We start from the raw sequence: 26,366 nt of genomic DNA, 5'->3' as shown, positions 1-26,366 counted from the left end.
TTTATTAATTTGTTTGTTTACTTTTAGTTTACAAGATTCAATTCGACAATTACTTGAGTTTCAAATTTTTATTTGTTCCTTCTCTCTTACATATTCATCCCAGATGTTCTTAAATGTGTCTCATAAAGATTTTATAGAAATGAAGAGAGGGGAAGGAAACAAGCATTTTTTAGTGTCTACTATGTGCCAAGCACTGTGCTGCGTGTTTTACAAGTATTATCTCATTTGATCTTCATAATAACCCTGGGTGATAAGCGATAGTATTATCCCTATCTTACAGATGAGGAAACTTAAGGCAGATGGGGATTAAATGACTTGGGCAGGATCACACAATAAGTATCTGAGGCAAAATTTGAACTCGGATCTTTTTGACTCCAGGCCCAACATGCCATCTAGCTGCTTATATAAGGATTGGTAATGATTAATATTTTTCAGTTACTTTTTGTTTTCAGTAGAAATGCTGTCTAGATTCTAAAAGGGTCATTTTTTTCTTTGATTTGCTACTCCTACCTTAGACTTAATCAAGAAAAATTTCCAAACATAAATTTGGAATTTTTAGGTTAGGTATAGATCAGTCTGAGTTTGCACAAATTTAATTAACAGGACCCCCAGACCTCATAGAGGCACTTAAGGTCATAATATGGAAATCAAGTATGGAATATATTCATAGAATATACAAAAAAGTCAAAGGAACACATAAACTGATACAAAACTATATATATATATATATATACACACATATATATGGCACTCAAAGGATTCACAGGAGCTCATAAATGCATACAGAGAAAATAACTCAAATATAAATATAATATGAAGAAGGAAATGGCAAACCACTCTAGTATTTTTGCCAGGAAAACCCCAAATAGCATCATGAAGAGTCGAAGGTGACTGAACAACAACAAAATTATATCAAGTGCTATAATCTCTTTTAATTGATCAGGGAGTTCATTAAATTGATATGAAACTCTCTTGATCAACCTCTTCACCCATATTTGAACAATAAAAGAATGCTGACAGATCTTTTCCATTTTTTTTTCTGTTAGCCTCCTTCTAATTTCAGTCTCAAATATTCTTGGCATGACCTGGCTTAATTATATCACATCAAACTTTCTACAGACTCATTTTTCTCTCAACTTCATTAATGATGAGCAAAAAAAATTCATACTAACTTTCACTTGTAATATGTTTTATTTATGGATCTGCAAGAAACTTTTAATCATAGAATCTTAAACTTGAATTAATTAATATTAAGATAGAGGCAGTATAGTGGCATCAAACTCAAATAGAAACAGGGACCACCACTCTTTACATAAGGGTCCGTGCAAGACTGCATATTGATTTAGTTTTATAATGTCATTATCTATGATTTATTATATTTTTATTTATTTTGTTAAATATTAACCCAGTTTCCTTTTAATCTGGTCCAAGTTCAACTTGGAAGTGTTATGACCCACGGCCTGTGTTTCTGGCACCTCTGGTATAATGTGTAGAAAGTTATCTTTGAGTCAGGAAGATTTGGATTCAAGTCCTCCTAGAACATAGTAGCTGCATGTTCAAGGAGAGTCTCAACCTCTCAGCACCTCCAGGAAAGGCTGTAAGAATATAAAGTTTATATGAATTGCTAATTACTGGAAATGAAATCACATGCCTGGACCAAAAAAATAAAAATAAACCAAAACTGTAAAATTTCCAAACCCAATAAGGATAAAGAGCTGTAATCTTGTATTCATATCAGTTTTTCTATCATTGGATGGTATGATGCACCTTTTATTCATTTGTAACTTTTGAATATGTATCTGGATATAAATAAGGTATTGCCTTTGGAGAATGGTGTTTATTATATTCTCATTTGGTTGCTAATCATTTTCATAGATGCTCATGGTGATGCATGGACTGCTATCAGAACATTCTGACCTTTTACCTCCAGTCATTAAACTTGTGTCCCTATACTAAATTGAAGTGAAATAATACAGATATTTTGTTTGGTGTAAGTCCAATAATTCTTTTAATGCCATATATTAAATATTTTTACTTAACTTTTGGAGAGCTACAAAAGAAAACACATTGAAGAAATACAGTATAATCTTTGCTGTATCCTTTTAAAATCAAATAGTCTCTTACTTGAGGGGTTCTTACTGAATGTTTATTATATGTCATGTGCTGTGCTGAAGGGATGCAAATATGTAAGTTAGAGTTCCTCATTCATGGAAATCAATAAAGCTAGCCTACCCTTACAGATGCTAAAGGGCACCAAAATAAGGCCTCTTAAATTAGAGAGGGAATGAACATTCTTCCTATATCACCCTTCCCAATTCTCCCCTGAAATTATTTGTTCTCAGCTTGAATGGAAATCACTCAGCTGGAGCTCAAAATCTGTATAGCTCCAACTTAACAAAAATTCCTGAGTGATTCTGAAAGGTTCTAGGGAATCTGTCCAGGTTTGAGACATCGTGGGAATGAGTTATTTAAAGGGGAAAAGAAAAAGAAAAAGGTGTCTTCTGTGAACTCTGGGAGTGATTTATGTGTTGCCTTGAATTATTCTGGATTTTGAGATAATAGGAGATGCACTATTATTTATTTTCTTTCTATTGGGAAGAAGGCAATGTCTAGTTAGCTAAATGAATGTAACTACTGGAAGACAGGGACAGTTTTTATATTTTTTTCTTTTGTGTCCTTAGGCCTAGGTCATGGAATGAGACTCATTGACAGACCAAGAAACAGTGCTCAAGTAGGGATGGAAAACTGAAAGGGGGTGGGATAGTGGAATATTAGAAAAGGGATATGGATAGAAAAGAGGATTCGAATCAGGGTCGAAGTAGGAGTTAGAGCTAAAGGAGTACTTGGGCAGGTATTGGGACTGGGAGTCAATAATGAGGGAGAGAATGTCATGACTAAAGTTTGGGGGGGGGTTGGAAGGGGAAGGCAGGGTAATTGAGGTTAAGTGACTTGGCCAAGGTCACACAGTTAGTAAGTGGTAAGTGTCTGAGGCCACATTTGAACTCAGATCCTCCTGACTCCAGAGCCAATGCTCTATTCACTGTGCCACCTAGCCACCCCATGACTAAGTTTTGAGGAGGCTGAGATTTAAGGCTCAGAGAAGATGGAAGAGTTGCTTTTACCATCAAAGTCTGCATCATCCAGAAAAGACCTGGCTTTGGCCTTTTCTTCAGGCTGACATAACGCAGAGAAGGATGTAAGATTCAAAAAGATAATAACAGACTAGAGCGTCAGGCTGAATTCAATAAGATGAAATTTAGTCAAAGTTAATATTGAATCTTATGCTTTGGTACAAAAATCAACTTCACAGATATAGGATGGGGGAGACATGGTGAGAATATATTCGTCTGGGGGGCAAAAAATCTGTTTCAGTGAACTGAAAACTCAAAGAAACAGTGCAATGTGTCAACCAAAGAAAATGTGAAGATGGACTGCTTTAAAAAGGGCATCGTTTCCAGGATTAGGAAGATAGTGGTCCTACTGTGTGCTTTGGTCAGATCACAACTATGTTATTGCATTCAGTTCTGAAAATCAAAGTTTAAAGACACTTGGGAGGCCTATTGGAGAGTAATCCATGTCATATAAGGAACAGATGAAAAAACTGAAGCCATTTTGCATGAAGATGAGAAGATTCAGGGTATGGGGTGGCTAGGTGGTGCAGTGAATAGAGCACCGGCTCTGAAGTCAGGAGATTCTGAGTTCAAATCTGGCCTCAGGCACTTAACACAAAAACTAGCCATGTGAACTTGGGCAAGTCATTTAACCCCAATTGCCTTCCAAAAAAAAGAAGAAGAATAAGAAGATTCAGGGTAAATAGGGGATATAGTAGTTGTCTTCAAGTATTTAAAGCTCTGTTATTTATAGTAATAATAATTAAAAATTGCTAACATTTATATAGCAACACTATGTTCCAGTTACTATGCTAACTACTTTATAGATAACCAATTTGATTCTCACAACAACTCTGTGAGGTAGGTACTATTATTATCCCTGTTTTTAATAGATGAGGAAACTTGAGACAAACAGAGGTTAAGTGACTTGTCCAGGACCACATAGCTAGTAACTCTCTGAGACTAGATTCGAATTCGGATCTTTCTAACTTTAGGCTCTACCCTAGCATGGAACCCAATGTGGAATCAATGGTCAGTGTTAAAGTAGAGTGCAGGGTTCAAGCCAGTTAACATGGTGGTCAGCGTTGTCTGGAGAAGGAGTCCGTTAACATGGATGTCAGTGTCGGAGTGGAGCACAGTCCTGCAATCTGAAAGGACTGAAGTAGGCGATTTGTGACTTTTTCATCTCTCATGCATGAGTCAGAGAATCAGGATCAGTGCACCAATTTGTAGCAGTGATTCATGGTTTAACTGATAGCGTCCTCAACACTAAACAAAAGAAAGCTCTTGATTGATTTGATGACTCATAACTGAAGTTTTGACTTCTGAGTTATTTAATCTTCATTTCTGCTCTTTTTATAGTGAGATAATCATCATTATCCTCATCATCAAAGACCAAGTACTAAGTACCTACCTGTGCGTAACAGCTTCCACTGTGTCGGTTGCTATACAACGCTGACTAGATGAACCCTAGGAACTTACCCCCTCGCGGAGTTCATCATCCAGGAGAGTTTATTATCTAGGTTACTGCCATACACTACTCCTGTCACTCATCATTCACAAGCATTCCATATGTTAACTGAGAAGAACTTAGTTTTACAGATGAACAAATGCTGAGACAAGGGTGGATTCTGTCCCCCCTTTTAAAGTCTTAATTGCCCCGCATAGTGAAGATGCCAGGAACTGTTAAATAAGTATTCCTGAGCAGGCCAGATTCATTACAAAAGTGACAACACATCGTAGAGCACCAAGATTAAGCCATCAGTCAACAAGCATTTCTTAAATGCCATGAGCCAGGCACAGGGCTATGTTCTGGGGGCGAAGGCCAAAAAAAATGGTCCCTCCCTCAAGACTTCCTGGTGATTGAAAATTAATGTAACAGTTGATAACTATGGTGGATTTTACTTCCGCATTTATACATCACAAACCATGCCTAAGCATTTTGCTGTTTAAAAATATATGTTCAACATTATGTGAAAGGAGCAGTATGACCTACATGATAGAAAGTCAGCCTTAAAGATGGGAAAGCATGGGTTAAAGGACCACCTCTGACTGATCCTGACTTCATGATGCTACACAAGTCACCCCCAGGAGCTCCCCAAGCTAAGACCATTGAGTCTCAAAAGAGTTGACAATCTGGATTGGTAAAGGTTTTTCCTCATCAGGAATTCACTATATTAATCAAACTACAGGTCCAGTCTATACATACATAGGTATATGTATATACGTATATATGAGGAAACTGAGGACTAGAGTGTTTTGAGATTTTGCCCAACATTATACAGTGACCAGAATTTGAACCCAATCTATAGGTATGTGAATAAGTATATCCATATGAACATGTATGTGTATGTATATAACAGTCTGCTAAAGTAGAAAGACTTCTGGATTTGGAGTCAGAGGACCTGGTTTCCAATTTTGGTCACTGTATATCCTGGTGCAAAACACTTAAACACTCTGGAGCTCAGTTTACTGATCTGTCAAAAAAAGTTAAAATGTGTCATTTCTAAGGGTCCTTCTACTTCTAGATCTATGATACAAAGAATCTATGATGATATCTTATAATTGACATAATAGCAGCAGCTAGGGAAGTTTGTGGTAGAGTAGGTAAAGTGCGGGGTCTGGTATCAGGAATACTCATCTTTCTTGAGTTCAAATCCAGCCTTAGACACTTACTAGCTATGTAGTAGACCCTGGGCAAGACACTTAACCCTGTTTGCCTCAGTTTCCTTATCTGTAAAAAAATGAGCTGGAGAAGGAAATGGCAAACTCCTCCAGTGTCCTTGCCAAGAAAAACCCCAAATGGGAGATTACATACACACACATACATACACATATATATCCCATTTGGGGTTATGTGTGTGTGCATATGCACATGCGTGATCAAGATATCCCTAATCAATTGACTACCCTCAGTCCAACTGATAAAATTACAAGATCTAATGAGCAGGTAGTGCTTTCAGAAATTCTAGTGGTGAAATTCTCCCTCCACTCATTGATGTGGTAGTAAAAGAGAGATTAGGAGTAAATTCCGATTGTCCTTACCTACTATGAAACAAAACTACTGCCAAGGGAATGAATTTGATGATATCAGTGGGGAAATAAAAGTCTATAGTTTATTCTAATCTAGCATGAAGACATGAGAGATAAAGAATAAATAGGAAACCCCTCACCACACCCCAGAAGGAGTTGGGGCTGAAAAGCAGGCTCCCAATAAACCACTTCTCATCTGATAGGTTTGTCACTTACCTGATGAGTTTGGGGAGAGACAGATAAATTCCCTCTCCCACCTTGTTGTCCTCTGCTAGAAGCATTTCTAAGAGCTGGCTTCCTTGTCACTTATTGTTGGTTGCTAGCAGGATTGGCTCCTTGCCTTTAAATGCTCCATCCTGGCATGCATAAGCTACTTCTTTTGAAGAATAGCATAAAGAGGGATGGCTAGGTGGCACAGTGAATAGAGCACCAGCCCTGGAGTCAGGAGGACCTGAATTCAAATCCGGCCTCAGACACTTCACCCACACACACACACACACACACACACACACACACACACACACACACCAGCCATGTGACCTTGGGCAAGTCACTTAACCCCAATTGCCCTTTATTCCCCCCCTCCCAAAAGCAAAAAAAAAAAAGAATGTCATAAAGAAGAGCACAAAGATGGATTGTGCACATTCTGTTTTGAGGGACAGTGAGCAGACCATTTGGCTGGACAGAGGTTGTATTGAAGACTTCCTTACAAAATCAAACAAAGCAGGTTGAAACCAGTTTGGGGAAGGGGTGGAATGTTGAGTTATGGAATTTTTATTTCATTTTGTAGGCATAAAAGAGTCTTTGGAGGTGTTTGTTAAGTGATATTATTAAAGTGGTAGTTTAGCAAGATTAGTCTGATCATGCTAGATAACAGTAGAGACTGGACACAACACTTAGAAATGATCCTGCATAAATCCCTTTAGACCTTGGGGTAGCTAGGTAGCACAGTGAATAGAGTACTGGCCCTAGAGTCAGGAGGACCTGAGTTCAAATCCACCCTCAGACACTTAACACTTATGGGCTGTGTGACCTTGGGCAAGTCACTTAACCCCAATTGCCCTGCCTTCCCCCCTCCAAAATGCAAAAAGAAAAAAAAAAGAACTAGTGACCTTATTTCTGTCATTATCTAAGTATATAAGAAAAAATAACAGAAGGGCATTTGATTCAATCTTTCTGGTCTTTCTTACTAACCAATCACATTAACTGATGTTGGTTGATATGATGGTTGTTTCCTGTTCTACAGAATAACTCTAAAAAGCACATAAAGAAACATCTAATCTCATAATATGTGCATTGCAAAGGAATCTAATCTACCAATTCTCATTGATTTTGTCTTACTTTCAGTGTAAAATCACACTCAGAAGTCAGATAAACTTGATCACATTAAGAGTTCTACCATGTAACATGATAGACTATTGAATTTAACTGATTAGACATCAGCTGATTGATCAAAGATTTCAGGTTCCATTCACTTGCCTAAACTATTCTGAACCTTTTGCTGATTTAGAAAATTACATGCATACAACACATTCCAACCACTACCCTAAAATAAATGACTCTTTACAATCTACATAGAATCATGATTTGAAATGCACAATATTGAAATAAGTGGATCTTTTTCAATCTATTTTGCTACCTGCTTCCTTTTCTACTTTTTTCATTGATCCAAATTTGATCATTAAGTATGACTTTTATGTCAGAGTTTCCATTCAGACACAAAAGGAGGTAGTAAAAGAGAGATTGGGAGTAGATTCTGATAGAGGGTTTCTTACTTCTCTGGCCTACTTTGCCATCTCACATGATCTGAGAACTTTAGTACCTAGCCCTCCCCTAAAGATGCACAGGCTTACAAAGCTAAAAACATGAAGTTATGGAAACAACCAAAACTTGTAGAAAATAATAATTCTTATCAATGTAGAAAATAATAATGCCCATCAATGAGTGATACCCATGGATACTCATATGGTCTCAGTCATTTCCAATATTGCCCTGGAGAGGGATCCATCAGGGGGTCTGGGCATGAATCCTCCATTTCAATTATACCTTCCATGACTCAAGACCTATCTGCATATTGCTTTTTATCTTAGGCCCTGACTCCAGGAGCTCTCAGCAGGTGATAAGACCTCTGCTCTGTTAGCAGTTCCACATCATCGTCCTCTAAACTTTCAGGAGATGGTGATTGTGCATCACTCTCCACTGGAAACTTCCTTCTTGACATTTTTCTGCAGTCCTTTGCCATACAGTCTCTCAGCTTTCAGTAGATGGCAACAGATGCTTTTGTCTTACAAGGGTGTATGTAAAGTCCAAAAAGCCTGCTTTCTTACCTGCATGCCAATATTTTTGAGACTTTATTTTGTATTACATTTCCAGGCCCTGGCATACAATTTCAAGTAAGGTTTCTTAGTAGCTAAAGAAACCTACTCCCCTTGCATTTCATTTTACAAGGAGATCTCTCTCCATAATTTCAAAATGGATCATGATAACTTATTAACATTTAAATCCCATTTCACCCAAGTATGCCACATATTTACATAAGAAATTGCTGCTAGTCTATGGACCTAGGGGGAAGACCACACTCTAGGCTCCGTTTTTTCTTCAATTTCCTGATTTCCTCTCAGAGGATTCAAATTATCAGGGGATATTTACTAAGATACTTAGAAGATAAAAAAAAAGAATTATGCATTAAGGAGAGAAAGATTTGTAATTCCCAGTATATATGAATATCAGTCTTTTAGGAAAATTTTAAAAGTCAGCATTAACTGTTAATTATTGGTAAAATAAATCTGGTTAAGAAAATAGTGTCTGCCAATGGGATTTGATTTTGTGAAATGAGCCTCAAAATATAAGAATTATAGGTTCCTGGCCAGGGATGAAGTGCACCCAATAAGGGATTCCAAGAATTATTTGTCTAAAAAAACTGGAATTTTTAGGGAATAATAATCTTGATATGAGTCCCACTTTGATGTGGCAGCAAAAAAAAAAAAGCTTATACTATATTAAGCTACGTTAAGAGACAAATAGCTTCCAGGAAATCTCACTCTCTTCTGGTCAGACCACATCTGAGGTATTATGTCCATTCTGGGTAGCAAAATTTAAGAATCCAGCAAGTAAGCATTTAGTAAGCACTTACATATTGTATACTTTGCCAGGAGACACACACAAAAATACAAAAATAAACAGTCCCTGCCCTCAGCCAACATTGTTGCTGGGAAAATGACATACAAATATAAGTAAGATATTGTACCATACAAAACAGATGCAAGATTATTGGCAGGAGGAGGGGAAGGGTACTAGAGGCTTGTAGGGTGAGGAGAGGCCTCATTTCCAAGGTAGCATGTGAGATGAGCTTTGAAGGAAGGTAGGCATTTCAAGGGGTGACATTGAGTAAGGAGTATATCCTATGCACAGGGAAAGCATTTGTGCAAAGTCTCAGGGATGGTACTACATGTGAAGAGCAACCAAGAAGGCCAATTTGGCTGAACCACAGATTGAATGAAAGGGGATAATAAGTGATACAACTGGGAAGATAGCTTAGAGCTAGATTGTCAATGACTTCAAACACCCAAAGGAGACAAGAGGGGGACTTTGAAGCATCGTGAGCTCCAGAATGGTCATGCTTTTCCAAAGAAGAACATTGATAGCTGGAGAAGTTCCGGAGAAGGGAATCCAGAATGGTAAGGGAACTGTAGTCTATGTCATAAAAGAATTGTTTGAAGGAATTGGGAATATTTAGCCTGGATTTCTGGGTAGCAGAAGTTAGCAGAGATTATAGCTCCCTCCAAGGGCTGACATGTGGAAGGGGTCCTAGATTTTTCCTGCTCCTCTGAGGGTATAAGTAGGAGCAGGGTAGGGGAACAAATTTAGGCTTAATATAAGGAAAACCAAGATAACAATTACAGTTCTCTAAAAGTAGAATAAGTAGCCTTTGATGATTGTGGGTTCTCACTTACTGGAGGTCTTTAAAGACTAGGTGACTGCTTATCAGTTGTATTACAAAGATCTTTTTTCAGGTCTGAGTTGGACTAGATGTCCCTTTAGGTCCCTTTCAATCCTGAAAATCTGTAGTTCTATATGTTTCAATGTGGCTATATACATACAAAATAATTTTGGGGAAAAACACAGTTGAATTCATTTTTCTAAAACTAAAATTCTAAAAAGCAGCGGTGGATAATAAATTATTTTAAGCAAAGCAATAACTTATTAAGGAAACTTGTCTTCATGGACATCCACCACTGTCCTGGTCACAATGCTGAACACCTAAATGGTATTCCTTCCTCTTTGACTCTTTAATCAATTGATAAGCATTCATTAAGTACTCATTTTGTGTCAAGTACTATGCTAAACAATGGGAATATGAACACAGGCAAAGAGAAAGCTGGTCCCTGCCCACAGGGAGCTTTCATTCTTATGAGAGAAGACAAAACATAAAAGGGGAACTGAAAATGACTGGGAGGTGGTGGTACATGTACCTAACAAAGGATGGGGGTGAAATACTAGAGAATGTCCTGTGGAGATGTCAGCAGTGTAGCCTGGAGAGGAATGAAGTCTTTAAAGCTAAGGTCATTTGTATGAATTCAACCAAATTTCAAACCAGGATGTCCATATATGCAATTTGTCAGCATTTACACTTGTCATATTCACACAAGTATTTGGACCTTTATATAATCATAAATATAATAAAGACAAATGCCGGCATTTTTTCTTTGGTTCTGCTGTCAGAATGTGGGTGTATCTTGGAAAATCAACTCTAACCCTCTATTAGTGGCAACGGACGTTTATAAAATTAATAATGTGTGTTCACATATCGTAGGGAGATGATTGAAGTCATAATAGAGAGGAAGTTGGATATACTATATTAACACTGTCACCTGTGAAAAATTTCCTTTCACAGAAGGAGTCAAGGTTTAGAAATCCTAGGCAGGTACACCTTTGACTGGCTTACCTCCTCCATCCATTTGTCAGTTTTATGTCTTTCTCATCCAGTAGAATCTGAACTCCTCATTATGATTTTATTTCAAGACCGCATATTCATCACAGTAACTGCTGTCCTTTATGAGAGATATAGTACAGTATAGCAAAAGGAATGGATTATAAGGTAGTCCAAGGGCTTGGATTCTAAATCTGCTATTTTCTATCCCTGACAAAAAGAAACTTGAGTATGAATGGAGGGAGGAGTCAAGAAGGAATGGAGAAGTAACTGTGCTCAAGTATCTAAAGGGTTGCCATATAGAAGAAAGATTAACTTTATTCTATTTATAACCATCTGAAAGAGAAAATTGAGGCTTGAGGTAAGAAAAAGCTTTGTTATAATTCGCACTGCCCTAAAGTGGAATGCAGTGTCTAGGGAGGATTCCTACTCTTTAGAGGTCTTCAAATAGAGGTTAGACAGCTACTTGTTGGTGTCAAACTGGGGATTGATTTTAGGAACAGGGATTAGACCAAATTTCCTATTGATATTCCTTACAACTCTGGGATTCTGATTCTGTGTGATGTTGGGCAAGATGACCTCCAAGGTCCTTTCTGTCTCTAAATCTGTGATCCTATGACCTTAAGACTAAATGATCACTGTGTTCCCTTATAAATTTGAAATTCTGCAATGCCATAATTTTATATGATGGACATCACTTTGCCTCTCCTACCCTCAGTTTCCACATCTGTCAAATAATTGAGGATTGATCTGAATAACATCTAGTCTTTTCTAGTTCTAAGTATATGATGCTATGATTCTTTTTTGGGGAAGGGGAGGCAATCTTATTTTAAAATAAGATTTCAACCTGGAAGAGGGTTGAAAACTTCTATAATTTACTTTGTATCTGCTATTAATAAGAAAATGGTAGTTCTGGAGATAAATGCTGTTAGAAAAAGCCAAGTTGACCTGGCTCCCATCGAAATGATATCAATTTGAACTGGGAGATACCAGTGCCTGTTTCTATTAGGGAACAAGAAGCCCTTTCTACTCCATAATATGCTCAATTACCTTTGGATTGATCCATGAATAAATTATAATCCAAACAGGCTTCTTCACCTTAAAGCTTTGCTGGTTTAAGGTATCATTGTTGATTCATTATATTGTCAGTTTTCTATTGGCAGTGTAATGCTTTTTACATCTGGATAGAGACAATTTTAGTGGAAGATACTGTTATCTTTAAATGAGTAGGATTTAGCTTCTATGGTGAGAACAAATTCATCAATGATGAATCCCCTGAGAAACTACTGAGACGAAAATCTCACTGCCACTCAAGATTTATACAGTTCATCAGTTCCAAGGCAGTTTTTGATAGCCTCAAAAATTAACTTTTTCTCCCTTTGTTTAAGAAGTATAACATGCATATGGAAATGTGTTTGCCCTGATAATCTTGCATAATCAAAATCAAAGCACATGTACTTTGTAAGAGGGGTATGGCAGAAATGAAGAAGAGAATTTGGAACACAAATTTTTTAAATTATTTTTAAAAAATTTTAAATTATTTTACATGTAATTGGGGAATATTTAATGAAATATTTCTTTTAATTAAATATAACATGATACACAAAACCCCTTGCTTTGAGTTACTACTGGCTGCAACTTTGGCTGAGAGGAAATAAGGAATGGAGACTTAAAACACCTGCTGCTTCTCCTTCTACAATAGGAAATCAATTAACTATATATTCAGGCAGAGTTTTGAGCTTGATGGTTTATTAACCATCACTGATTCCACACATACACGGTGACCATATATTCATCTATAATCTTTTCTTTAGCTTTGAAAGGCTGTGCTGCATTCCATCAGCCTTTAAGATTTCGCTGCATGCCCCTGTAGATGTTAGGCCATCTCCATGAAGATTTTCAAATCCCATTTTTTGGTGATAGTTACTATTTGGATTGAACTATTTTGTTCCTTCCTCCATTTGAACAAAGGATTAAAACAAAATGTTATCCCTTGGATTTATGTTGCAAAAAAGACAGAAGATTTGCCAAATATACATTTGGTATAATCTTCACAGAGTTTACCTATCAGCTTTCTGATGTTTACCAAGCTACTTGTCAAGTCACAACAACCCTCCTTCACTGAAATATATGAAGTCAGGTGAAGTCATTAGTTTAAAAAAAGGGAGGGGGGAACCAAAATAGAGATCCTTTGGACTCCAGGATTCCCTAGAACCAGCACTGATGAGGCACAAGAGAATTGGATGCTAATACCAGCTCTGCCACAGACTTTGTTTGCCCTTGGGTAAAAATCATGTCATCTCTCTGGACCCCATGTTCTTCATCCACAGGAGAATTGGTGACCAAGATCTATGCTAGATGCATCCCAGCTTTAAAATTATTTAAGCGCACAGCTATTCAAATAATGCTAAGACAGTATCAGGTTAGATGGATTTGTCCAAAGCTGGAAGCAATGTAGTTAAAGATTTTGCCAAGCACAGTACATTTCAGCAAGAGAATGGGATTAAGGTAACCATGATGTATGAAAGAAGTGTGATAGATTAGGAAATTCCAAATAGAGAGATATCTTCTGGGGACATATATTTGACACCAAATGAGGTACTGACTGGATTCCAGGGACATTTCTTGTATACAAAATATCTGACCTGACTAATCCAAAATAGACCCTTCCTTCCAATTGAAGGATTCATTCAAATACATAATGGTCTGTGAGGACCTTGTTTATGTTAACTAAAAGTTATCAACAGTTGATTTTATTGGACTACAGTTGTAAAATGGTCCCTCTCCCACCCACATTACTTTAGGAAAACAGTGATGATAATAACTTGCATAGATTTATAGACATTTTTCTCAAGAGACTCATCAGTTTAGTAGGTGGCCCAGTATGTCATTCTGAGCTGGCTATGGGACACTGGGCTAGTCACTTGACCTCTCAAGTGTTTCTTTACAAATTGCAGAACTGCTTTGGAGGAGGGAGTTTCCTCCCCGGAAGTTCTTGATTTTGACAAACTGACAGGCCCTATTTAAAAAGTCATTGCCTTACAATGATCTATTGAGATGAGCAGTGTTGTTATACTCATTTTACAGACAAGGAAACAGGAATCTGAGAGGTTAAGTCACTAGTCCATGATCCCAAAACTAATGAATTCCAGTGTTCTATCTGCCACTATAAACACCTCAGTGGGGTCTCAAAGATTAACAAATGTTGAAACATATTTCCCTCTTTGAAGAAGGGGGGATGGGGGAGGTGAGGAGGGGATGTGGGGGGGCAGGGGTGGTAAAAAGGTTGCATTTTTAGATCTGGTCATTGTTTTAGTTGGTTCTATTTAATTGTTTTTTCTTTATATTAAGGGAGGGTTCAATTCTGGGGATGAAGGAAAAGGGTTATAATTAAATCTTAAAGCCATCAAAAAAATCTTATTAAAACAAAGAATGTGTTTTTTTTAAATCTGTGATATAGAGAGTGGACATTAATTGTATACCAGTCCAGTAGGCCCTGATGCCATTATTTCCACTTGGCACTACCTTCACCCCTTTATTCCACTGAAATGCATTAATGTTCCAGGTAACAATCTTAGATATTTACACTTGAACAAGCTCCTTCCATGACTACATACTGCATACTGAAATCTCAGCTGTAGCTTGGTTTGATTGTGGGCCATGGTTGAATATTACTTTACCCACTCTATCAAGGGCTCTGGAGAACTGGAAAACTCGTTTTCCTGGGGCATTATGATGTCTGGAGAATGAAGCCCAGTGTTTTGAAACAAGTGTGATGCAATGCAGCACTTGCCAGGTCAGAGATCAGGATGACCTTGGAGCATTGCAATGTTCCAGACCTCCATCAGCTAGATAAATGGGCTTTATTCCATGGGAGCAAGAAAATGTTTTTGCAATCTTCTAACGCAGCCCTAGCAATTCCAAGTTACCGACACAAAACATTTGGAATTCAGTGGTGTCTATCAACACCCGTATTTGCCATGAAAAGGGAGGAGCAAAGGTTGTAGGAGAGGGTAAGGACAGGCTGGAGAAAAATAATTGTGGGATAATAAAGGAACTAAGTGCATCGTTGTGTTAACTTGATACTACTTAGCATTCTTCTTGAAAGCACAGCAGATCCTTAAACCTTGTCTCTTACTAAATGAACTTTGGAAAGCACAAAGGAAGAACCTTGAGGCTTTGTACTGTATGTGTGTAATCTTGAATACTGATGCAGCCATTTGAGTCTGTTTCCTGTTGTGTGTTTCTATTTTCACCGTCTTTTATGCAAACTAAAAAAGTTGTTGTTTTCTGTATGCAGAAATCGATATTTTTACTGCTATGCTTTTTAGCTATTCTGGGAAATCACAATCAACATTCATCATGATCACTAAAAGGATACATATAATGATTCAGCATGGTGTCCCTCAGAAATACAGGCACAGGAAATCCAGAACCTCATCCCAGTTTTACCAACACATTCACTGTGTGACTTTGGGCAACTCTGGGACTCAGTTTCCTCAGATGTAAAATGAAGAGATTGAATAGGATGATCATAAAGGTCCCTTCTTACTCTCTAATTATGGAGTGTCCCTGGCCAGGGTTGAAGGGTTATCGTCCTCATAGATTCAAAGGGTGCTCCCTGTGTCCCAACTCCTAAAACCACATAGTTCTTGAGCTCTTCCTATCAGTGGATTTACCATTAAAAGTCAGTCATTATACACAATTAAAAAAAAAATAAAGGCACTCAGATAGCATGATAATGGAGTTACCATAAACCTGAAACCCATTCTTCTACAAATACACACAACATCTATAGGAAGAGTGGTCACAAACTTGGGGTATGATGGTAGTAAAGAAACTCGCAGCTCTGGTTCTCCAAGTCTCCATGGTCTTTTTCTCTTCTCATAATATCCTCATAGTTTTCTCCTATGTAATGATTATTATAATTAATAATAATAATCTTTGGTCAATGATTATGGGTATCCCTTCTTGATGCTATAACAAATCCAAAAGAAATAGAAATGCTGTTAATGAGTGCTTTGTCCAAATACCATCAAGCAAAAGCTCTGTTAATATTTTAAGTGAATAGATTGATTGTTCTAGCGCCATGTATTTTATAAAATATATAAACATGTGATCATCATTAGTGTTAAATTAATAATGCATGAATATTGGCTACAGGGATTAGGGTTGTTATTGTGAGTAGAAATGAAATCTAATCCTTAGAAGGCTAGTCACCTCAGGCTATATCAGAACTTATGATCAACACCACAGATTTAGAGCTGAGAGGGCCTTAGAAGTCATTCAGTCCAACCCTGCTATTTCATAGATGAGGAAACCAATGGCAAAGTAACTGTCCAGCATGGGTGATTGCATCAGTGTAGAGAACACTTGACTTGGAAAGTCATTCACACAGATCACAGATTGGCATATCAACTACAACTTAGACTCTTAGTGAGATAGCTGAAGCTTTGAGAATTTGAAGGATTTTCCCCTGGTCACTTAGTATGTATAAGATATAGAACCTCGGGGTGGCTAGGTGGCACAGGGAATAGAGCACCAGCTCTAAAGGCAGGAGGACCTGAGTTTAAATCCGGCCTCAGACACTTAACACAAAAACTAGCCATGTGACCTTGGGCAAGTCACCTAACCCCAACTGCCCTCCAAAAAGCCAAAAAAAAGATATAGAACCTGAATTCAGGATGCCAAATTGCAGGTTGGGTCAAATCAAACACACAGCCCACTTATATGTTTCTTAATGTTTTTATATAAATTTTTGTGTATGTAGCTGAACTCTTTATCTGTTGTCTATTTTTATTAGAATGTGACTTCCTTGAGATCAGGGACTTTTACATTTTTCTTTGTAGCCTAGAGTTTAGGAGAGTGCTTATAAATGCTATTTTGTTAATTCATTCAAACCTGTATAAAGAACTAACATGATTTCTTGTTTGTTTATTTCCACTTCAGAAACTGCCGAGCTTTGGACCTTACCTTGAACTACGGAAAAAAATTATGGCAGAGAATAAGATGAAACTGAAGAAGCAAAATGTAACTTTGTCACCTCCGGAAAAATCCTACTTTGTTCCCAAGAAGCCCATTCCAAAAATCAAGGTAACAAAATTAAAGCGAATCCCCAAATAGAAAGAATTACCTATTGTAATGTTCCAAGTGTTAAGTTTAAATGATTTATGTAAGCTCACAAAAAGACACATGGACAATCCCTACTATTAATCCATTCACATTGCATAATAATTACTGACATTTATATAACACTTTGTACTTTCCAAACTACCATTATATGCCTATAACACAAAGTATCTGGGCCTAGTAAAATCCATAGACTTGCAAATATGGAAGAAATTTCAAAAGTTATTTAAAACAACCCTCTACCCAAAATATGAATCTGGTCTATATAATACCTTAGAAGTGATCATACAGTGTTGGGAGCTCATTATTCTCCAAAATAGCTTTAATTGGTCACAATAAACATTCCAAATGTGGATTAACCAGGGATTCATGTAATCATCATAAATGTCACCCCAAAACAGAAGCATCTGGAGGACCTAATCTGCTCAAGCAAATCCCTCTTCCATGATAGTGGCAAACACCTTTGATGAGCATATATCTCTCTGTTTTCTACCTCAGTTGACATTAATAAACAGAGAAATCATCAGACTTGTCTCTGATGTTATGCCTTTCAAATAGGAGGGGGGGTTGATTTTCTCCCTCTTGCCTTGTTGGATGTATTCACAGAAAGCAAAGAGTAGAAAAGAAGGTAATGAATTAATTGTTCATGTGTTTACAAGATGTTGACTTGATCTCTTTGTAAAATGAGAACACTTTTCCCTAAGTGAATCAGAAAGAACAACAGCGTTTGCCTGGGCTAAAAAATAGGTCTTGTCCCTCGGGGGTTTAGATAGGCAAGCCCTAGAGGGAAATCAACCTGGTGTTGCATTTGGAGGAGAGAACTGTCTCTAGCAATGGAACTCCGGGCCCAAAAGGAGATACCCTAATCAGCGAGGTAATTACTCAAAGAAGTCATCTTAGAGGTATGGTGACTCTAGAAGCAGAGATGAGAGCTAGCTGCAGACGTAAGAACAAGTTGGATTCGGCCATTGAGAGCTGAGATAACCCAACATTAGAAATGCCATGGGGCATCTTCATGGGGACTTCTCTAGAAGAATAATGATTTCTAGGCACTCCAATGACAAAGTAAGAACATTGGTTATATATATTCCCTATGTGTCTGCCCCACTGACATTGTACTGTTTGTATCCTTCTTCCTATGGATACCGTGTATATTATTGGGAGAAAGTGCTATAGGTTTCTTTGCTAAGAGGTAATTGTGTCTATAGACTGTTATGAGGAAGCACAGTGGTGAAAGCTCATTGACAACAGGATACTTCCCTCCCCCACTTGCTACCTGATATTAGGCAAACCTATCTGAGCAATTTGAGGAATAACCCAAGAGGGAGTATCCCCATTCCTTCCACTTCTATTTCCTTTCCTCAGATATTACCTCCCATTTTCACTGTCTATATCTTACGTGTATATAATTGATTATATCTTGTCTACCCCATTAGAATGTAAGCTCTGTGAAGGCAGGGGTTATATTTTGGCTTTCTGTTACCAGAGCTTAGCTCAGTGCGTTAGCTATGATCAAGGATCAGTGTTTTTATCTTCATGAGTACCCCCTTCATTGATAGGAAATCAAAGTTCCTCTATAAATTAAAAGATGGTTTCCATGAGTTATTGTATCTGAAAAAGTCATCACCCTTTAATACCCTTCTGTGATGAGTCTCTCTGATCTTAGCTAAGGTTGCTCCTTGGACAGAAGATATACAGTCCATAGCCAGGCATGAACCCCGAGCTTGGGTAGAGTCTGCATAGTGTTTGAGACCCCAGAGTCACCTATATCTCCCAGTTCAGCATTAGATGACTTTAGAAGAGATTTGAATATGGCTGAGGTTTTTTTTTAGGTCTCAGTTATTTATTTGCCTCTTTTTTATTCTTAATATCCTTTATGCTCTTAATGCCTAATGGGTGATTCATATCTGCAAAAGTGGGTGAAAATTTAAATCTTGTGAATTTTTTCTGCATTTTGCTTTTTCTTTCTTAACATATACTTTAATCTGATCTTTACAAGATTATTTTCTGGGTATTGGCAAAGGTAGGTTGCAATGAAAATCAGAGTTTCATGAAAATGTTTCCAGTTTTCTCACCCTCTGTCCCCATGGTGACTGTATCAGATACTGGAATTTCTCCTTCACTCTGTGGCAAAGTGAGCTCCCAACTTCCATTTTTTTTTATATCAGACATTTTTCTTCCTTCTATATGCTATGATCCGGTGACACTGGCCTACATGCTGTTCCTCATGCATAAAACTCTTTCTCCAAATTCCACCATTTGTCAGTCACTACTAAAATTTGGTTTGACAGTGTCTCCTAAATATCTAGAAATTTTAATGTGCCCCTCTGACTCTCAGTGAAACAATGTTCCCTAGGTTGAAAGATTTAGAGTTTAAATTCCATTTGATTTGTACTTCACCTGTTGGACAAAGTCAAGAGACATCCAGAATCATAAATGCCAAGATGGAAGGGAGTGGACTCAATGTGCTTACACCACTTCATTTCTATGGCTCCAAATAAAATGAACACTTGCGACTTTTAGCTATTTTATAGTCTTAGAGTCTCAGACACTCTCTGGAGCAAAAAACAGAGGTTTGAAGAAAATTTATTTGTTCTAGGAACCCTGACCGAACTTCCGTTAAATCATTTCAGTGCCATTAAATGAATGAATTGTGCATACTGATAGGGATGAAAGGACCAGAAACTATTGTGCATTAGCCTCAACCCACGTACTTTGCAAAACACTTTTCTTTTTGTGTTGGTTATAAGACAATCATTTTTTTCCTTTTTTTAAGTTAGTGGAAACTTCCATCATCTCTTTTTTTAATACAAATTAGTAGTCCTTGAGCTCCTTTAAGTATACTCTCAATCTCTGGTCTACTTTCTTCTTGTATATAAGAAATCTCAAAGAATAAAGTTATTTATATATATTTTTTTAACAAAGGAAGAGTCAACTGCTTCCAAAGGCAATTTGACCTTCTGGGATTTTTCAGTCCTATTCTCTTTTCTTTGGTATTATTTGAAGCAGGGAGAGAATCAACTCTACTTGCAGTAAGACTGCTACTTCACTATTAGAAATAAAAGCTACAAAGACGTAAATAAATCATAGAAAGTGAAAGTTCAGAAAGTGGAAGTTGAGAAAGACATGAAAGTAAAGGGCTAGAAAAAATGAAGACAAGTTTGGACAATTGAAAAGATGAAACCCAATTTTTTGAAAGTCAGACACCTTCACAATCCTCCAGTGAAAGAATCTCACTTTAAAGCTCAATCCAGAATAAAATATACAGTGTAATAAACTACAGAAACCCCAGAAAAAAATATATTAATGACTGACTTTTCAGAACTTGGACCACATCTCTGCACACTTGCTAAGAGCCTTCTGCTGGAGGGGTTCAGTCTCATTGTTAGTGGGGAGCAGTCCTACTAACCTCTGTTTCCAACCAGAGAGGTTGTCCCAATTCTTTTTGCTGTCAGATTTTGAAAAATATTGTGCACAAGTAGTGTGCAGTCTGGAAGTAGATATGAAACGTGAAATGGTAACTACTGATCCATTTTGGTGCAATTGTCCCTTGAGGAGATAAAAATTAAAAGTATTGAGGCAAGTGGTTATTTACCTAATTTATAGATTTGGAGCTATAAGGGACCTTGGGAATCCTCTATTCAATCCCTTCATGTTACAGGTGAGCATACTAAGTGATACTAAGAAAGACCAGTTGTCTGATCCAAGATCCTACAGGTAGGACAGAGCTGAGATTCAAACCCAAGATCTCTGACTCCACAAACCAGAACTCTTTTCACTATGCTTTCTGGCTCCCGCTAAATTTTCCTAATCTCCAGAGTCCAATTGACCTGTAGTCCAAATTCAGGAATGCAGCGTCTGATAGAAGTAGAAATTCAAGCATTTTTATTCTAAGGGAAGAAGACTTGTTTTCATAGAGGCAATTCATCCTCCACTCAGCTACCAAAGAGCAAGTCACCCCTCCACTAAATAAACAACAGTAGCTCCCTGTTAGGTCCAAGAGCAAATATAATGCACTTTGGTACTTAAAGTCCTTCACACCTTGGCCCCTCCTTGCCTTTCCATTTTTTTTTTTGTTGTTGTTGTTGCTGATTTCACTTCTATTTTTTATTCTTTTCATTAACAAGCACTTATTTTCTCTTCCTGCAATTTCCAATGAAAGAAAAAATGACAAGTAAAAACTATGTAACATACGCATAATTAAGCAGAACAAATTCCCATACTGACTGTGTCTCATTCTGTCCCTTGATTCCATAACCTAGTCCCTGTCAGGAAAGGGGCAGCATGAATGCATCATCAGAGCCTTAGAATTGTGGTTGGCCATTGCAAGGAGAAATGAGCAGAACCAGGGGAACAGTTTAGAAAATAACACCACACTGGAAAGGCAAGAACATTTTCCTGTCTTCTTACCCTTTACTCCCTCTCTTTCCTCTTCTATGATCCAGTGACACAGGCCTATTTACCATTCTTCATGCATGAAACTCTTATCTCCCAGTTCTGTGCATAGAATGCTGTCCCTCCTAACTTCAACCCCTTGGTTTTTCTCAAGTTTTAGTTCAAAGTTCAACTCATGAAAGATATCCTTCCCACTGTTCCTCCCTAACCCCAGTGTTAGTACCTTTAGCTACAGATAAGATCAGTGTCTTACCTGGTGTTGGCATGAGTAAGAGGTCTACTTCCTGGATACTAGGAGGAAAAAGTAGCATCAGTCAATAAAACTCACCCTGAGCCAACATAATGGCAACACAGACCTTGTATTAGGTGTGTGGAACAAATGAATTCTGGTATCTTTTTCTGCTGTTTTACGCAAAGTCCCATCTTGCACATCACTCACTATAGAGCCAACTCGTTGCCCAGTGGTTAGAGCACTGAGCCTGGAGTCAGGGAGACCTGAGTTCAAATATGACCTCAGACATTTTCTAGCTGTGTGACCTAGGGCAAGCCACTTAACCTCTCTTTGCCTTAGTTTCCTCAACAGTAAAATGGGAAAACTAATATTAGCACCTGTCTCCCAAGTTTGTTGTGAGAATCAAATGAGTTCATATTTGTAAAAGTGCTTAGTACCATGTCTGGCACTTAGTATGAGCTATGTAAATCCTTATTTCCTTGTGAAGCCTATGGACCTCTCGGAATAATATTTTTTAAATGCACTAAATAAAATGTATAGGACTACAAAGGGAACTCATTATATTAAAATAGCTTTCAAGATAATTTATATAGTGACTACTATGGCCAAGCATTGTACTAAAGAGATGTGGTGTTTTTTTGGTTTGTTTTAACAAATGTTATCTCATTTGATTAAAAAAGAAGTCCATGGACACTAGGTTAAGATCCATGCCTAAAAAGGAGAGGACTTCAAAGTTCCTGTTATGGGAGAACATGTTATATTGAAACATGCTCAAAATACAGTTCCAGACAGAGTGCCTTCCTTTCTGAAGTTATCCTTGTTTTCCTGAAACTTTGGGCCTCATTGAACCTTGCCAATGGTCAGGATCACATTTAGCTCTTCTCTGCTGAGTCTGGGGCATCAATGTCATGCTTATTCATGTTACTAAATATCTTCTCTCCCTAGCCCCTCAGTGCTGTGTCCCTTATTCATGTCACTGCTTCCCACAGTTCTAGAGACTTAGGAAAGTCCTCCGTGGTTTCAGGAGTCCACTGTGATTCCTCGTGGGGTGATTTAAATGACTAGTAGCTGATTCCAGAAGCATCTAGAAAGAGGAAGAGAGGCAAGCATTCCCTGGCATTGCCCTATACCAGGAAGAGAAATATTTGTCATGCCTGCTACATGAAAACATAAATAGCAACACAAGAAATGTTCAGTTATGCTGAATGGAAGTTGTTGATCCATTAGAATACCTACTCGTGCTACCAAAATATATTATAGAGTGTCTAAACAGCCTCTCTAGAACCTGAACGGCAGCACCCCTCAGTCTCTCTATCCTCTCACACTTCTTATTTCGTATGCCATTCACTTTCATAATCCAACCTCGTGTTGTTATTTAAATGTTCATGTTTATTCTTTTTGTGTGTGTCCCAGATAAGACTGTAAGCTCTCTGAAGGCAAGGACTAGTCATACTGCTCTGCTCTCCACACCCCTCCCCCCATGACATCTTGTACATAGTTAGGCACATATCACATACTCAATAAGTAGTTTTCGAATGAATAAATTCATCTATCTGGTAAGGCTTATGTGTGTAAATAGTAGAATGCATTCTTCTTTCTTTTTTCTTTTTGGAGGGCAGTTGGGGTTAAGTGACTTGCCCAAGGTCACACAGCTAGTTTTTGTGTCAAGTGTCTGAGGACGGATTTGAACTCAGGTCTTCCTGACTCCGAGGCTGGTGCTCTATTCACTGCGCCACCTGGCTGCCCTGCATTCTTATTTCTTATGTACCATATTTTAAGAGGTTTTAAATTTCTGTCAGTGTTTCTCTTAGGAGCCAAATAAAATCAGTGTTAATATCAAGTTAACCAGTATTTATTTAGCACCTACTGTGTGCTAGACACTCTGCTAAGTGGTGATATAAAGCAAGGTAGTAGATAGTTCCTGTTTTCAAGGCACTCACAGTCTGATAGGGGAAACAGCATGAAAACAACTAAGACATACAGGATAAACTGGAAATTATTATAGAGTGAAATCCTTAAGATCAAGGCGATCTGGGAAAGGCTTCTTAGGGAATGTCAGACTTTAGCTGATACTTAAAAGAAACCAGGAAAGACAGGAGTCAGAGATGAGGAAGGAAGAGAGTGCCAGGTACGAGGGACAGACAATGAAAACGCCCTGAATTGGAAGATGGCGTTTGTATTACATACCTACTCCAATAGAGAGGATAAATCAATCAATCCATATTCATTAAGCCCGTAATATGTGCCAGGCACTGTGCTAAGTGCTAGAGACACAATAAGAAGCAAAAGGCCATTCCTGCAAGAAAAGAGCTCAGACCTTAATGGGGGTGTGGTGCCCGAGGAGTCATTCACAAACTCTGCTCAGCCTGCTGCAGGAGCGCCTCTTGTCCCATCTCCTATAGCAACTAACTTCTTCTTTTCCATATTCAGTAAAGCAGCTGTTATTTACTATGTCTATAAAATTGTTATTCAATTTATTTCTTTCACTTAACCTATCCTAGCTTATGTCTGAGGAACTGAAAGTCCTCATCCATATTGCCTCATTCTTTTTGTAAGCTTTTAAAAGTTTCTTCTATCACCTTTCCTATCATATTGCTTTCTGTGATAAGATAAATGAGCTGTAAGAAATTCTCCCTGCCACCTTATTCAATTTATTATTGTTTAATTTGATCTATTATAATTCTTCTCAGATGTTCATCTTCAAATGCTTCTTATGGCAATTGCTTCTTATATCTCACTTAGCTAGAGTGGTTTCAGTATAAAAGAGACGATATAGTACCATGTTTGCTGTCTTCAGGTATCTAAAGGGCCATCAGGTAGCAGAGAAATTAGACATTCTGCCTCACGTTGGAGGACAGACCCAGAGGTAATGGATAGACCAAAGGCAGATTTAGTCTTGAAAGATGGGAAGACTTTCTCACAATTGGAGTTATCCAAAAGTAGAATGGGGTGCCTTAAAAAGTGGTAGGTTCCCCTTACTGGCTCTTAGAAAATGGCTTCCAGAAAAGGGCAAATGATCTTTCATTGGCTACGCTGTAGACAAGAGTCTTGCTCTGATATGAGTTGGCCTCAGGTAAACCCAAGAGCCACAGGAGAAATGGCACTCCCTACCAGAGTCCATATACTTTCATCTGAGCCTTCAAAATCAGCAGCAGCAGCAGCTGTGGAGAAGAGGTTGGCCACCCCCATTGACTGGCATTATGGGCCGGACAAGTTAAACCATGACCACCACCTCCATCACCCTCCCCCAGAACTGACAGAGATAGCCCAAGACCATGAGCCCAAGAGTCTCGAGAATGGTGTTGCCTTCCAGTCTGTTGGTCCTGCTTCCAGCCAAGACCACACAGCCATCATTGAGAGGAGTGGAATCAGTGGTAGGTTGGTAGTTTTTAACAACTAGCTCTCTCTAAAATTCTGTATTATTAATATTTCCTGTCACATTAACTTTAGACAATTAACAGAACAATAGGCAAGCATTGATTTGTAGCTTTTTTTCCAATTTCCAAGATATAAATGTTCACATTGAGAATTTAACAATCACCAGTACATCCTTGAGAACAATTCCTGTGGAGAAAGGCCTACCTTGTCACCACCAATACCAACTGCTGATCAACCACCACTGATAGGAAGATAGATAGAATAAGCCCAAGAATGGTGGTATCTTCCAGACTCCTGGTCTCGCTTTTAAGTTCAGCCCCTCTCTCCCAAACTAGTATCCAGGAAATTAACTCCTGTGGAAAAGGAGCCAACCATTACTATCTACAACACAGATAAGATCAGCTGACTGAAGCAACAATAGCATTCTGGAGGAGAAATGGGAGGTGCCATGGACCAGGCAAGTCAAACCACTGCTCCTATGTGCCCTGAGAACTGAGTGGGGACTTCCAAGGGCCCTGGACCTGCCTGCAGAGCTCCACAGATCTGATCTGGTGGGCTCCGCACTCATCATGGAGGGGAACAATCGCTGTGGGAAGGGAATTCTAGTTTAATGACCTTTCCACTGTACCACACTGCCTACTACTCCTGCATGCATTTTTCCTGACACTCCCTAAAGGACCTGGATACATTATTGACCTATTTGAAAAGAGCAATTATTTTACTTTGAGGGAAAGGAGGCAATAATAAACCTTTGTTCAGTATTCTTCTATGTGCCAGGTACTGGGCTAAGCACTTTACAAGTAACTCAATATGATCTGGTCCTCACACAAACCCTGTAAGGGAGATGCTATTCTAATCTCCATTTTAAAGTCAAAGAAACTGAAGCAGAGGATAAGTGATTTGCCCAGGGTCACACAGCTTGTAAGTGTTTGTAACCAGATTTGAACTCAGGTTTTCCTGACTCTAGGCCCAGGTCTCTATCCATTGTACCACCTGGCTGCCTTTAATATCAAATTCTCTATATTCATATCAATTTGTTCCTTATCTACCTCTCCTTTTATTCCCTACCTGCTCCCTTGGTGCGCGCGCGTACACACACACATCCACACACACACACACACACACACACACACACACACACACACACACACACACACAC

At 38.3% G+C, this 26,366-nt stretch overlaps 1 protein-coding gene across 1 annotated transcript in view; it reads left to right on the top strand.

Moving 5' to 3' along the window:
* Positions 1-26,366, top strand: part of DPYD (dihydropyrimidine dehydrogenase) — a 1,126,518-nt gene that overhangs the window by 1,087,002 nt on the left and 13,150 nt on the right. The window contains exon 21 of the mRNA XM_069063397.1: positions 17,023-17,166. Within this exon, the coding sequence (XP_068919498.1) occupies positions 17,023-17,166 (144 nt within the window). The remainder of the gene's footprint in view (positions 1-17,022; positions 17,167-26,366) is intronic.

Source organism: Petaurus breviceps, unplaced genomic scaffold (assembly GCF_028583685.1).
Source record: "Petaurus breviceps papuanus isolate PSGF00001 unplaced genomic scaffold, PetGlider_PUasm1.0 90564, whole genome shotgun sequence".
Classification (NCBI taxonomy): Eukaryota; Metazoa; Chordata; class Mammalia; order Diprotodontia; family Petauridae; genus Petaurus; species Petaurus breviceps.
Note: the sequence above shows the minus strand (reverse complement) of the source record. Positions and strands in the feature narration are given on the sequence as shown.